The sequence below is a fragment of the Xenopus tropicalis genome, chromosome 9 (assembly GCF_000004195.4).
Source record: "Xenopus tropicalis strain Nigerian chromosome 9, UCB_Xtro_10.0, whole genome shotgun sequence".
Lineage (NCBI taxonomy): Eukaryota > Metazoa > Chordata > Amphibia > Anura > Pipidae > Xenopus > Xenopus tropicalis.
Genome location: NC_030685.2, coordinates 5962892 through 5977208, shown reverse-complemented (window position 1 = coordinate 5977208; position 14317 = coordinate 5962892). Strand labels below are relative to the sequence as shown.

At 49.4% G+C, this 14317-nt stretch overlaps 1 protein-coding gene across 1 annotated transcript; it reads left to right on the top strand.

The window, feature by feature from the left end:
• Nucleotides 1-2129: 2129 nt before the first annotated feature.
• On the top strand, nt 2130-12459 carry xnf7 (Nuclear factor 7). The gene is given in 9 exon segments (NM_001171536.1): nt 2130-2400; nt 4036-4110; nt 5623-5792; nt 7352-7807; nt 7920-8015; nt 9290-9523; nt 9694-9716; nt 10231-10361; nt 11545-12459. Coding segments are annotated over 9 exon segments (1947 nt in total). The 5' UTR covers nt 2130-2177; the 3' UTR covers nt 12084-12459.
• The last annotated feature ends 1858 nt before the right edge of the window (nt 12460-14317 follow it).

Below are 14317 nucleotides of genomic sequence, written 5' to 3'. Positions count from 1 at the left end.
CCTCTAGAAAAAAATACTTTGGATTGGGATTCTTCCTCCCACTGCTGTAAACTGTGTGGCGCAGCACGGTGCGACCCCACCACCATTCTTTTTCCAAGGCCCGGAGAAATCTCCATGCAGCCATCCTCTTATTCACATCCAAGTGATGCAAGGCAGTGCCTGCCCTCTTTTCCTTGGCAGAGATTTCTGCTATGATCCATTCGTCTAGCAGACCCTCCATCTTTTCAAACACCCACAATGGTGCGTATGGCATGAAATAGCCCCAGAGCCTGAATATTTTGTAATTGATGACCCGCTGAATGCGTGACACCCAACAGAACACATCTGGGTCAGCTTTGCCAGGCAGCACCCAAAACTCTTTTTCCTCCTCTTTGGGAATTTTCCTAGGAGCGTAAAAGAGGTCAGGCAGCTTGAAGATTTGAGGGCTGAACACATCCTCATCATCTTTCAAGGGTTCCTCCCAGCCAGGAGTACTGCTGCTATATGGCCCTATGGCCCCTGCTAAAGGTTGATCCCCTTTAAGCAGGGCCTGCTGATAAGAAGGCAGAGCTACCCCCTCTGGGGTCTCTCCCTCCATATTTGACACACTGGAGGTTATTATCCCCTCCTCCTTAGGGACTTGCTGCTCAACTGGGGGTTCACAGTCCACTCCACTAGGCTCAGGGGTTACACTTGGAGCTATAGGAGAGGTGGGCGCAGGCTCACTCCCTTCTCCCTCCCTGTCAGGCACCTCTGGTGGAGACTCCCCCTTCTCTATCTTTATTTCTGCGGACGCTTGGACATCACCCCCTAAGGGCCTTGATTCCACAGCTCCCTCTGACTCTGTCACAGCCGTGACACTGCCGGTCCCCCCATCTCGGGTGACTAATGGTGCGGTTCCCAGCTTACCAATACGCCGCCTGGGCATCAGCGCTATTGCTGCACTCGGCTCCTTGCTGACCGCTCCTCTTTCAGGGGACCCAGCCAACACCTGCGGCCACAACGGATACAGCGCCCGAGTATTGCAGACAAGGCCTGAAATGCTTTGGCTCCACACTCCCCAGTATGATACAACCAAAGAACTAGGGGCTCTATGGGGTATATACAGTATGATACAACCAAAGAACTAGGGGCTCTATGGGGTATATACAGTATGATACAACCAAAGAACTAGGGGCTCTATGGGGTATATACAGTATGATACAACCAAAGAACTAGGGGCTCTATGGGGTATATACAGTATAATACAACCAAAGAACTAGGGGCTCTATGGGGTATATACAGTATGATACAACCAAAGAACTAGGGGCTCTATGGGGTATATACAGTATGATACAACCAAAGAACTAGGGGCTCTATGGGGTATATACAGTATGATACAACCAAAGAACTAGGGGCTCTATGGGGTATATACAGTATGATACAACCAAAGAACTAGGGGCTCTATGGGGTATATACAGTATGATACAACCAAAGAACTAGGGGCTCTATGGGGTATATACTGTATATAGGCTAAAGAACTAGGGGCTCTATGGGGTATATACAGTATAATACAACCAAAGAACTAGGGGCTCTATGGGGTAAATACAGTATAATACAACCAAAGAACTAGGGGCTCTATGGGGTAAATACTGTATATAGGCTAAAGAACTAGGGGCTCTATGGGGTATATACAGTATAATACAACCAAAGAACTAGGGGCTCTATGGGGTAAATACAGTATAATACAACCAAAGAACTAGGGGCTCTATGGGGTAAATACTGTATATAGGCTAAAGAACTAGGGGCTCTATGGGGTAAATACAGTATAATACAACCAAAGAACTAGGGGCTTTATGGGGTATATACTGTATATAGCCCAAAGAACTAGTGGCTGTGCTGTATATAGTATGTAGTGACCCGGGAATGCAGTGTATGTACCGCCAAACATGAATAGAAACAATGGCGCACAAAGCAATAACAGCCGGGGGCTGAGCGGCAGCGCAAACAATGGCGCCACCATGTGCTTTTAGGGGCGGGGCTTGGCTCTTGCGTGACGTCGCACCAATCCACCAACAGGACCAAGTTCCACGGTAAGCTCCGCCCCTTCAGATCAGTTGCGCAGGCGCCCTACAGCCTCTTTCGGTTTTACCCAGAGATCCCCGCTTTTTCTTGTCTCCATCTTGTGCCTCTCGCCTCAGCAGAACCCGCTCTCAGCCATGGCTTCCGTCGCGCAGTCCGCCGCCTCCGAGCCCGCCAAGCAGGACGTTCCCGCCGGGGAGGAGGGGGCAGGGAACAACGTGGAGGATTCGGTTGCCGGTGACGAGGAGGAAGAGGACATGGAGGACGAAGGCGCGGACGATGGAGACCAAGGGGACGAGGAGGTGCTGGTGGTGAATGTGGGCAGCACTTACCCATGCAAGCGGGCTGATGGATCCCAGCGTAAGTCTGCTTGCCTTTGTCTGAGGGGGAGGGCTGTAGTGCAACTACATCTCCCACACACACACAGCGGCTCATACACAGTCATAGGGTGTTTGTGTGTGTGTTATATATATATATATGTGTGTGTGTGTATAATATACACACAAAAAAATCTTTTTATGCAGAGGTTTATCTGTGGGATGCACAGGGCCCTTTGAATTTATACTTTTCTTTTCCATTGTCCCTCATGGGGGGGGGGTCTGTTTATACTCAGCCCGCCATGCTCCTAGGTGGGGAGTAGCACCCTGTGCTGTTGGAAGGGCTTTGTGACTAAAGCCGGCCATACACGCACCGATATCGTATGAAACCTCATTTGGTGTGTGTGTGTGTGTGGCGGCTCAACAAGGCAATTGATATAGCAAAAGATTGGATATCGGTCGATTGGCCAAGTTGAAAGATTTTGATAAGGCATCTGAGAAAAATCTACGTTCAGGGCTGACTCGGCAAAAGGAGGTAGAATTTCTATTGTTTCTACCCCCATATCTGACGATTCAGCCCTGAACGTCGAGATCGAAATTGCTACGTGTATGGCCGCCTTAAAGGTCCATCAGACTAGTGCGGCAGCTTATCTGTCCATGTATGGGCCTACCTGAACAATATCTGCGCTAAAATTGTCAAGATCTCAATTGGGCAGACTTGAATGTCCGTCGGATTGGACAATGCCTTTGGCCGTAGGGCTGAATTATCTAATTGGCGATATTACCCACCTAAAGCTGGCTATACAAGCACCAATATGATTGTATGAAACTACACTTCGTGCCATTTTCAGATTGTGTGGGCTCTGAATTATCGCCATGATTTTTTTTTTACCATGGCAACTGGTTTAGTTGGTCAGACAGGTTAGTCTGATCCCACAAGGATATCTGATGCACATGCACAGATTGTATCGTTATCCGACTAACATTATCTTACCTGTCCGATCACCACGGTACATAAATGATCGGAACAGTAATTCTGAGCCCACACACAGTCTGAAAATAGCATGAAACAGTGTTTTGAGTCATCTATGGCCTCCTTAAAGGGGACCTGTCACCTTAAGAAATCATTTCAAATTGATTTCTATTGTGTTTGTCAAGCAAAATAAACTTTACTTAAGGCCCCCATACACGGGCCGATAGAAGCTGCCGATATGGGTCCCTTGGACCGATTCGGCAGCTAATCAGCCCGTGTATGGGCAGAAACGAGCGGCCGATACCCGATACCCATATCCATGCACTGGTTACACAATTAGATTGTGAGGAGGGAGGGGGAATGTGAGGAATGCAGCAACATCTAAGAAGTTCTGAAATGAAAGTGAAAGTAACTCTCTGCCCCACCCCAATGCTTAAGGCATAAAGGCGGTAAGGCAATATATGATTGACAGCTGGGATTTTTAATTGCCTTTATAATGGGTATGGATGGGTTTCTTGTTTAATTTGAAAAGGGCTTTTATTATACAGCTGTTTATGTCTGGGTGACAGGTCCACTTTAAGCCCCTGCCCAGCCTGGGAATACAGGAGAAAAGTAGGAGGGGCCAGTAGGGGACACGGGTGGTACTGTGAATGCGGGAATCCCATGGTATCAATCCTCTGACTGTCTCCTTATTGTGTTCCGCAGATGATGCCGAGATAGTGAAGACCCGGTACAACAAGCAAGCTGGAAGGGAGGAGTATTATGTGCATTACGTGGGGTGTAAGTAGCGCTCTGCGGCCGCCTTACGCTAGGGGGCGCCAGTATTGGAGCCAAACACTTTAGTCGTTTTTATTCTAGATTCACACGCTCGCTCGCATTTTCCACAGTTTTATATATTCGTTTTTTGTTCAGTCGACTTTGTCCCGTGATCGCGCGCGGAAGGAGTAACGTGCTGCAGAGGCCGCAATGTCTGTGCCCTGAGCATTAGGCGCATTTCGTGCTTACAATACAAATGCCGATATTAAAGGGGAACTATTACATTTTTAGATGCTATTTATTGTGCAAGTATTCTTGTCATAACATCCAGTTTTTTGAGATATTGTTCAGCTGCTGCCCCCCCTTCTGGTGGCTCAGTTCATATGTTCCGCCGCTGCTCTGACTGTGTTGGGTTTCTTTCTAAGCGGAGAACACTTTCTCTGGTAGCAAAGCTTTGGGAGACAAGTGCCCCGAGTGCCGTAAGGGGGGCCCGTATGTACAGTAAGCAGGACACTTGTCTCGTAGAGCCACTACCATTGGCCCTGTGCTCTCTGCTTTGTAAGAGACGTACCACAGCCTCGGCAGCAGTGCATGATGGGAACAGAGATACTGGTCTGCAGGGGTGGGATCTAAACATTAATATCATGGCATTGTGTTACATGGAATATATAGTCCATGACATGGGTTCCAGCAATATGTCTGGGGTGCCCTTTGGTGGCAGTGATATCGCTGGGGCAAATTTGCCCCTAAAAAGCTTTTAAGGTTTATAAAATCTGCCAGCTCTGCAGTTGCCATGGCTTCACCTGTTTGCCACGCAGGCAGAAAGGAGCCGTTATCTATGTGGGATATTAGTTCCCACATAAACGGTGGATGTGATTGTGAATTGGCCGAGAATATATCACTTGGTCATGTGGAGACTGTACCAATGGGAGGGGGGTGGATATCCCTCCAGGTATGGTCGCAGCTGGATATTGGTTTATTTCCATGGCTGCTTAGCTGTTTGTCTGTTCGACACATTTTAGCTTTTTTGGGAAAGTGTACATAAGTAGCGCAATATGAAATAAATCTAGATATATACATACACATGGGTGCCAGTGTCCCTTCCTGGGCATCGTTGGCACCTTCAGCCGGTCATCTTTGGTTATGATTTGCACCCCCCAATCACAGGCATTGGGGCTGGGCTAAACTACTGTCGGTGGCCATTTGCCCATCGGTGGTAAGAGGAATTCAATGAGGTGGTTTGAACCTGTGAATGGAATTCAGTATAGCTGTTAGTTTTATATCTGCCAACAGCAAAATAAAGAACCTTTCCCTGGGTGTATTGCATTTTTATTTTCCTTTTACAATTCTGTACAATTTGTGTTCCGTTGCCTTGTGGCAATCAGTGGTGCCTGTACGGAGCTGCTGCCGTATGTGTCCTAATGCCCATATACATGCATCTGGGGACAAACGGTAAGTAAGGGATATCCCAATTATACCCCCAGCACCCATCATGGTTTGTTGTGAAATTGTGTTGTAAGCTCGCTCTCTCTGCAGTGAACCGCCGCCAAAACGAATGGGTGGACAAATCTCGCCTGGTATTGACCAAACCGCCAAAGGAGGGTGAAACCAACGGCACAGACCAAGAGGAGACCAATAGCACAGAGCAGCCGGACTCTAAGACTCCCCAGAAGAGGAAACTCGAGGAACCCGAGCCCGAACCGAAGGTAACGTGAGGTTCATTTCTTGCCAAATAACTGCGCCAGCTTTCGCCGTACATTGTGCCGCTGACCCCCCTAACTCTCACATGAACATACGAAGCTCCCCTCTGTACCTCTGCCAGCGGGAGCAGGCCTTTCATCTTTCTGCATTTTTTGATGGTACATTTTGCCCTCTCTCTTATCTGAGGCAAAAATCTGAGGCCAGATTCCATTGCTTTTGCATTGGGACTTTCTCCCTGGCCAGTTCTTGCCGGACACTTTAATATCCGGTTATCAGGCAAACTAGACCTTGTAGGAGCCAACATGGCTCATACGTGTTGGTCCAGTAATACGGCAGCTGTGTGGGGGGGGGGGGGGGTGAAATGCTGAAAGTCTGAACGGCAAATCCACTTGGATTTCCTTAATTGCCCTGACTGGCCATATTGTCACCGTATTGGCCTTGCGTGGATAGTGGAAATGCTCCGCTACAGGTTTTTTTTTTTATTTTTGCAGCCAGTTGGTTATTTCTTACTGTATTTTTGTTATTGAAACCCTAAAGGAGCTTTTACTTTTACAACCTGCATCTGGCAGCGATTAATACCCAAGTGCCACTTTGGTCGTGCCTACGAGAAGGGTATGCTTTGAGCTGGCAGTTTTGGTTTCCATACTGCAGCACTGCCTCTTTATCCTTGGCATCTGTTTGAGAGATGCTCCTTTTTGTGCCGCTGGCACCGACTATTGCAGTGGGTATGTTATTGCCTATCATACCGTTTCCTACACACGGTGAATTCCACCGGTATTGCTCTCTTCCTATGATTTCCATTTCTTGGCCAATTTTATTAGTATTCGTTGTGTGTAATTAACGGCCCTACAGAATATTGTTCCAATCCCAAGCTCTGTGATAGGAAGCCATGATGCTGCTTCCTAAGAGCCCTGGGAAGTTCAAGCATTAATACCCACAACTGGTAGCCCAGCTTCAGCTGACCCTCCATTATTCATATTTAGCACTAAAATTGGCCGGATATATAAAAAAAAATGGAAATATAGCATCTTCGTTGTATTGGTTCTTATTCCTTCTTTGCTGCGTTCGTGTTGAAAATGCTGATTATGATTGTATTGCTTTCCTGCATTAAACTTTATACAAATAAAAGAGCACTTGTCTGTGTCAGAAACTTGTTCAGCTGGTGTGAGAAAGACGATTGGCTGTCGTGGCTGGAGTGGGCGTGGCGTTCACGAATGATTCACCGCTTCCACTCTAAGCTGATTGCAGAATGTTCATTACCATTTCTTGTTGTTCTTTCAGTTGCAAATCGAGCGTGAATGTTGCCTTACGTGCCAAGCTCTGGGGAAGGCACAGGAAGATTTTGATTTTTGTTTATTTGCTTGATTTTTAATATGCAAAATAAATGCAACTGCTCTGTGGGACGCCTCATACACGGTATACACGCAAGTGAGCTATAATACACACAGGCTTTTTATTTATGCATTACTTCTATGCCAGGTTCCTTAGTCATATTGAATAATGTGTCATACGTGTTCCTCTGACCTTAGTTGCCCTTTAAAAAAATATATCTTTGTTCCCGTAGAAAGCGAAGGTGGAAGAAAAAGACGCCTCTAAAAACGCGTCCACTCTGGGAGCTGCCGGGGACTTTGCGGAAGAGCTGACGTGCCCGCTGTGCGTGGAGCTGTTCAAGGATCCGGTGATGGTGGCCTGCGGTCACAACTTCTGCCGCAGCTGCATCGACAAGGCGTGGGAAGGGCAGAGTTCCTTTGCTTGCCCCGAATGCAAGGAATCCATCACCGACCGCAAGTACACCATTAACCGGGTTCTGGCCAACCTGGTGAAGAAGGCCGTGTGTGCGACGCCGGTAACGCCCGTGGAGAAGAAGACGCAGCCCCTAGAGAAATGCTCTGAGCACGACGAACGCCTTAAGCTGTACTGTAAGGACGACGGCACATTGGGCTGTGTCATCTGCCGCGATTCGCTCAAACACGCCAGCCATAACTTCCTGCCCATCCTGGACGCTGTCGGTGTGTACAGGGTATGTCTGCGCCCGTATCTCTGCCCGTTCCCAGGGTGCCCAGTCATCTGGCCCAGTAGTTGGATGCTTTGTTATTGCTCTAAGCTAATGCGGTTTATTTCCCTGTATATAGGAAGAGCTTTCTGCCATCGTTGCGCCTCTAGAAGCCTCCCTTAAAGTGACGGAGCAGCTGTCTAGCGAGCAGAGTGAGAAGATTGATCAACACAATGTAAGTGAGCCTCTTAGCACTTTAAAGGGCGGTACACCTTTAATTTAGCTTTTAGGGGCGTGTTTACTAAGATGGGCGATAATTATCAACAGTGATGTTGCCCATAGCAACCAATCGGATTTTTACTTTGATTTTTAACTTGTAGGTGACTGTTCAAATCTTAATTGCTGATTGGTTGCTATGGGCACCAGTGATATAGTAGTAAACACGCCCATTAGTATGTTATGGAAAGAATAATTTTAAACAACTTTTCATTTGGTCCTATCTATAGTTTCTGAATTATTTGCCGCCACCTTCAAACTCTTTGCAGCTTTCAAATGGGGTCACTGACCCCGGCAGCCAGAAACTGTTGCTCTGTGAGGCTGCAGTTTTATTGTTATTGTTACTTTTTGTAATTTTCTTTTCTAATCAGGCCCTCTCCTATTCATATATCGGTCTCTCATCCGAACCACTCCCTGGTTGCTAAAGTAACTTGGACCCTAGCAACCAAATAACTGCTGAAACTCCAAACTGGGGAGCTCTTGAGCTGAAAATGAAATAACTAAAAAACTATAAAAAATGAAGACCAATTGCAAATTATCTCAGAATATCACTCTCTACATCATGCCAAAAGTTAACTCAAAGGTGAACAACCCCTTTAAAGGGGATGTACTAGGAAGCTCCCAGTATGTATCAGAATAGCACTCAATAGTAAGAAATCCAAGTCCGGCTTGGGACTCTAAAGTTACATGGGAGTAGGAGAAACGATAGGTTAGCTGAAAGCAGTTCTAATGTGTAGCGCTGGCTGAAAGCTCAGACTCAGGCACACTTTACTGCTGCGCTGCAAGTTGGAGTGATATCCCGCCCCTCCCCCCCAGCAGCCGATCAGCAGAACAATGGGAAGGGAGCAAGATAGCAGCTCCCAGTAGGTATCAGAATAGCACTCAATAGTAAGAAATCCAAGTCTGGCTTGGGACTCCTCCAGTTACATGGGAGTAGGAGAAACAATAGGTTAGCTGAAAGCAGTTCTAATGTGTAGCGCTGGCTGAAAGCTCAGACTCAGGCACAATGCACTGAGATGGCGCCTACACACCAATATTACAGCTACAAATACATTTGTTGGTTCAAGAATAAAATGTTAAATGGCAGAGGGAATTATTTGCTGTGTAACAGTGTCATTTAGAGATAAACAGCCCCATAAATATCATGACATATCTGAGGCCATTATGCTCACATGCAGAAATTTGGCATCAATATGTCCTGCTGACCCCTTTCATTTGTTGCTCCCCCTTTAGAAAAACATGTCCCAGTACAAGGAGCACATCACGAGTGAGTTTGAGAAGCTCCACGCGTTCCTGAGGGAGCGAGAGGAGAAACTGCTGGAGCAGTTGAAGGAGCAGGGGGAGAGCCTGCTGAAGGAAATGGAAAATAACCTGGTGAAAATGCAAGAGAACCAGGACGCCATCAAGAAAACCATTACCCTGGCAAATGAGAGGATGGAGGACACCGATTCCATTTCATTCCTAATGGTATGTTTGATCCCCCCCCCCCGGAGCGGCTTGGCATTTGGGGTTTCACTCACATCTGCAATGCAAAGAGATCTGCAGTTCTGTGCCATAGATGATATATAGATAGAGATGTATATGTATGTATATATACTTCAACTTTACTCTAATCCGGTTTTCCTTTTATCCTACAGGACATCAAAACCTTCATTGACAAGTAAGTAAAAGTCCTGTGCCGTTTTGCCTGCTGAATACAAACCTGTCGGCGTCCATGACAAATGGTTTTTAGCCCTGAAATCCACAGTTACATGCATTGTATTCATCTAAATATAGAAGGAATGGGCTTTAATAAGTATTATTTTGGGCTGAAAATTCATCTAAACCTGTACTAGCCCCGCCCACTTCCTGCTGCCTCCTTTCCCAGGCTGTGCAGGGGGGCCGTCGGCACTGTAGGATAGGAACCAATCAGCAGCTAGGCTGACCTGATAGGGAACTGAAGTCTGTGTTTGTGTGACTGCAGGGCTGTGATTGGCTCTCCCCCTCCTATTGTGCTTCTGGCAGGGACCGTTAGGACACGCCCACCCCTCATGTGAAACCCAGACAGGCACCTGAGAGGATCTATAGGGAGCTCCAATAAAGGGGCCATTGTTACAGATAGGGTTAATGTTAGGCCCCCTAACGTAGGAACCAGCATATACAGTTGGTCTTTCAGCTTTTGCCTTTCCTTACAGGTGCCAAGAACAACAGAGAGCCGTGGTGTCAACTGGGAATACCCTGCTTTCCAAGGAGCTGTGCCAGGGGACATTTAAGGGTCCCATCCAGTACATCATGTGGAAGGAGCTGAAGTCTCTGGTTGTCCCCAGTGAGTACTTTTGTGCCCCGCTACCACCCACTGCCCTCCGTTTTTGCTGCACACACACCCCTGGAACAACCACCTCCCTGCCCCTGGGCTGCTGAAAGGGGTGGTAAACCCAACTATATCACTGCTCCACTGCGCCCCCTAGTTTTGCGATAGAAGTTACCAAAAGCAATTAGATGCAGAAGAACTGACCAATGAGAATGCCGATTCCCCGGCACTGTCAGCCATCTTGTTGTTATCTTACATATAGAGATAATGATGTCATTTTCCCCTTCATTATATGGCACAGGAATCAGACATGGGGATAAAGGGACAGACTTGTTCAGTGCTGGGAAACTGTGCTTAATGCTAGTGCTGGGCGGTATGACCAAAAATTTATATCACGGTATTTTTTTTATTATATCGGTATCACGGTATTTGACGGTATTTTTTTTTCCCCATGCATGATTAGGTGACCACCCCAAACACCCCCCCCCCCCCAACCCCAAACACCCCCCCCATCCAACCCCAAACACCCCCCATCCAACCCCAAACACCCCCCCATCCCCTTCACATAAATAAACCTTACGGGCCAGGCAGCCACAGGCACCCCCGACAGCTCACAGAGCCTCCTGGCAATTTTTCTTACTATTTCCGGGTTGCGCACGTGACGTCAGCGCGCACAACCCGGAAATAGTAAGAAAAATTGCCAGGAGGCGCCCACACCGGTATGCCGGTAAGTTAAAAATTTTTATCATTTTTTTTTAAAAAAAAACGGTGTTCGGTATATACCGCCCAGCACTACTTAATGCTCCCAACTCCAATTGCAGGAACAGAGAACAGGGAGCCAGATTTATACAGATCAGCTGGGATTCTCATTGGAGGATTCTTTTGCATTTCAATGCTGCCAATGCGGGCCCTAGAGAGCTGGGAAAGTTTTATTGTGCAATATTGCTTTAAGAATACAACCCTGATGTTGCTGGACTACAGCTCCCAGCATGCCTCACCCTTCATTATATGTTACATTATTCTGGGATTTGTAGTCCAGCAACAGCTGAGTAACGTTTGGTTGAGCCGCAGGGTTTAGTTTCCTTTAATGGCACAGCAGGGTGAAGCCGTAAAACCAGGACCAATTAGTGTTTATGATTAATTAGGACTGGTGCCTGTTTATTCCTGATTTAAACCTGTGTGTTTGTTTCTCCCTCAGGCCTGACTCCAATGTTGCTGGACCCAAATTCTGCCCATCCCAACTTACATCTGTCCGAGGGGCTGACGAGCGTCCGATACGGGGAGAACAAGCTCTCCCTGCCGGACAACGCCAAACGCTTCAGCCAGTGTATCCTGGTGCTGGGCTCCCAGGGCTTCGAGTCGGGGCGCCATTACTGGGAAGTGGAAGTGGGGGACAAGACGGCCTGGGACGTGGGGATGGCCAGCGAATCGAGCAACCGCAAGGGCAAGATCAAGCTGAACCCAAAGAACGGTTACTGGGCAATCTGGCTGAGGAACGGCAACGCCTACAAAGCGCTGGAGTCGCCATCCAAGGCTCTGACCTTGGCCTCCCACCCCCGTAAGATTGGCGTCTACGTGGATTACGAGGGAGGGCAGATCTCCTTCTATAATGCCGACGACATGACCTCCATCTACACGTTCAGCGCTACATTCACGGAGAAACTCTACCCGTACCTCTCTCCCTTCCTGCACGACGGGGGCAAGAATGTCGATGCCCTGCGCTTCGTTCACAATTAGACCCGCCCTGCCCCTCCCCCGCTTAGAAACATTCCTCCTCCTCTCGCGCCCTGACGCGGGCCTGCCGCCCATTTAGTGTTGCTGAAGGCCAAGCCTTCCCCACTTAAGTTTTTCTTTCACATTTCTATCAAATTCAACGTTTAAAGAACCACAATTTCTTTTTAACCACTTAACCTCCAGTGTTGTGTTGAACCCCTGTGAGTTCCGACAAGGGGTCACGTGTAACCTGGCAGAACCGCCGCCAGTTTTAGTTGCAATGTCATTCGTTCACCGGTTCTGCATTTTAATGTGAATCTTTGTGTTGTATATTTTGTCATTACTCTGAATGTAGTTGCATTTGCTTATTACTTCTGGAAATAAAGAGGCTGAAAAGTAACCCCCAGTGTGTGTCTGTCTGTCTTACGTCCTACCCTAGTGCTTTAAAACTTATTGGTAAATGTTTAAAGTAACAAGAAGTTCAGCAAATGCTGCTTTCAAGAGCAACTGCAATGTTCCAAGGGTCTGTCTACCCCCCCCCAGCGAGTCGGGTGGGTCTGTCTACCCCCCCCCCCCCAGCGAGTCGGGTGGGTCTGTCTTCCCCCCCCCCCCAGTCGGGTGGGTCTGTCTTCCCCCCCCCCCAGCGAGTCGGGTGGGTCTGTCTTCCCCCCCCCCCCCCCAGCGAGTCGGGTGGGTCTGTCTTCCCCCCCCCCCCCCAGCTAGTCGGGTGGGTCTGTCTCCCCCCCCCCAGCTAGTCGGTTGGGTCTGTCTCCCCCCCCCCCCCCCCCCAGCTAGTCGGGTGGGTCTGTCTCCCCCCCCCCCCCCCCCCCAGCTAGTCGGGTGGGTCTGTCTCCCCCCCCCCCAGCTAGTCGGGTGGGTCTGTCTCCCCCCCCCCCCCAGCTAGTCGGGTGGGTCTGTCTCCCCCCCCCCCCAGCTAGTCGGGTGGGTCTGTCTCCCCCCCCCCCCAGCTAGTCGGGTGGGTCTGTCTCCCCCCACCCCCCCCCCCAGCTAGTCGGGTGGGTCTGTCTCCCCCCACCCCCCCCCCCAGCTAGTCGGGTGGGTCTGTCTCCCCCCACCCCCCCCCCAGCTAGTCGGGTGGGTCTGTCTCCCCCCCCCCTAGCGAGTCGGGTGGGTCTGTCTCCCCCCCCCCCCCCCCCCCCAGCGAGTCGGGTGGGTCTGTCTCCCCCCCCCCCCCCCAGCGAGTCGGGTGGGTCTGTCTCCCCCCCCCCCCAGCGAGTCGGGTGGGTCTGTCTCCCCCCCCCCAGCGAGTCGGGTGAGTCTGTCTCCCCCCCCCCCCCAGCGAGTCGGGTGGGTCTGTCTCCCCCCCCCCCCAGCGAGTCGGGTGGGTCTGTCTTTCCCCCCCCCCCCCCAGTGACTCGGGTCTGCCTTGTGTTACACTGTTCAGGGCAGGGAATCGAAAAGGACAAATACTACTTCTAATAGCAATTCTATATACAAATAAGTCAAAATGTAATGTATATTGCACGGTTGCTTAGAATTATGTTTTCTTTTATTGGGCAAAAAATATTGTCTTGTCCTTTAAAGGGGAAGACAACCAGTCATGTTCAGTGCTTGCACCTTCACAGAGAAGCCCTTGGGTAAGGCCTGTCTCCCCACACTGGCACAGAATGCACCAATGGGCTCCCAGGAGATGAACTCCCAATACAAATGGAAGCTTAGGCTATAAGGTACCTCGGATGCGAATCTCCTCTCCCATATAAGGATCTTGGCTGGGCAAAGTGACTGCTCTAAAGATGGCCGCCCTCCTACTAAATGGGACTAGAAACTGAACCTTGGAACTATCATCCCACTGCTTTAAGGGAAGGCAGGCTATACCTAATGTTAAACACTTGCTGATTGGCCAACTGGCACTAAGCGGGCAACTCCCCCACTTTGGGTTAACCTTTAACATGTTGGGGGGGGCAGCTCTACTGGCAGGGTGTTGTGGATGTGTCACACACTGTCCTAGACAGGTAGCAACCTCGGTGCTGGGCCAGACCGGCCATTCTCCCTTACACGCCCCGTTGCTCGGTGCTGAGCCAGACCGGCCATTCTCCCTTACACGCCCCGTTGCTCGGTGCTGGGCCAGACTGGCCATTCTCCCTTACACACCCCGTTGCTCGGTGCTGAGCCAGACTAGCCATTCTCCCTTATTTGCTCGGTGCTGGGCCAGACTGGCCGTTCTCCCTTACACGCCCCGTTGCTCGGTGCTGGGCCAGACTGGCCATTCTCCCTTACACGCCCCGTTGCTCGGTGCT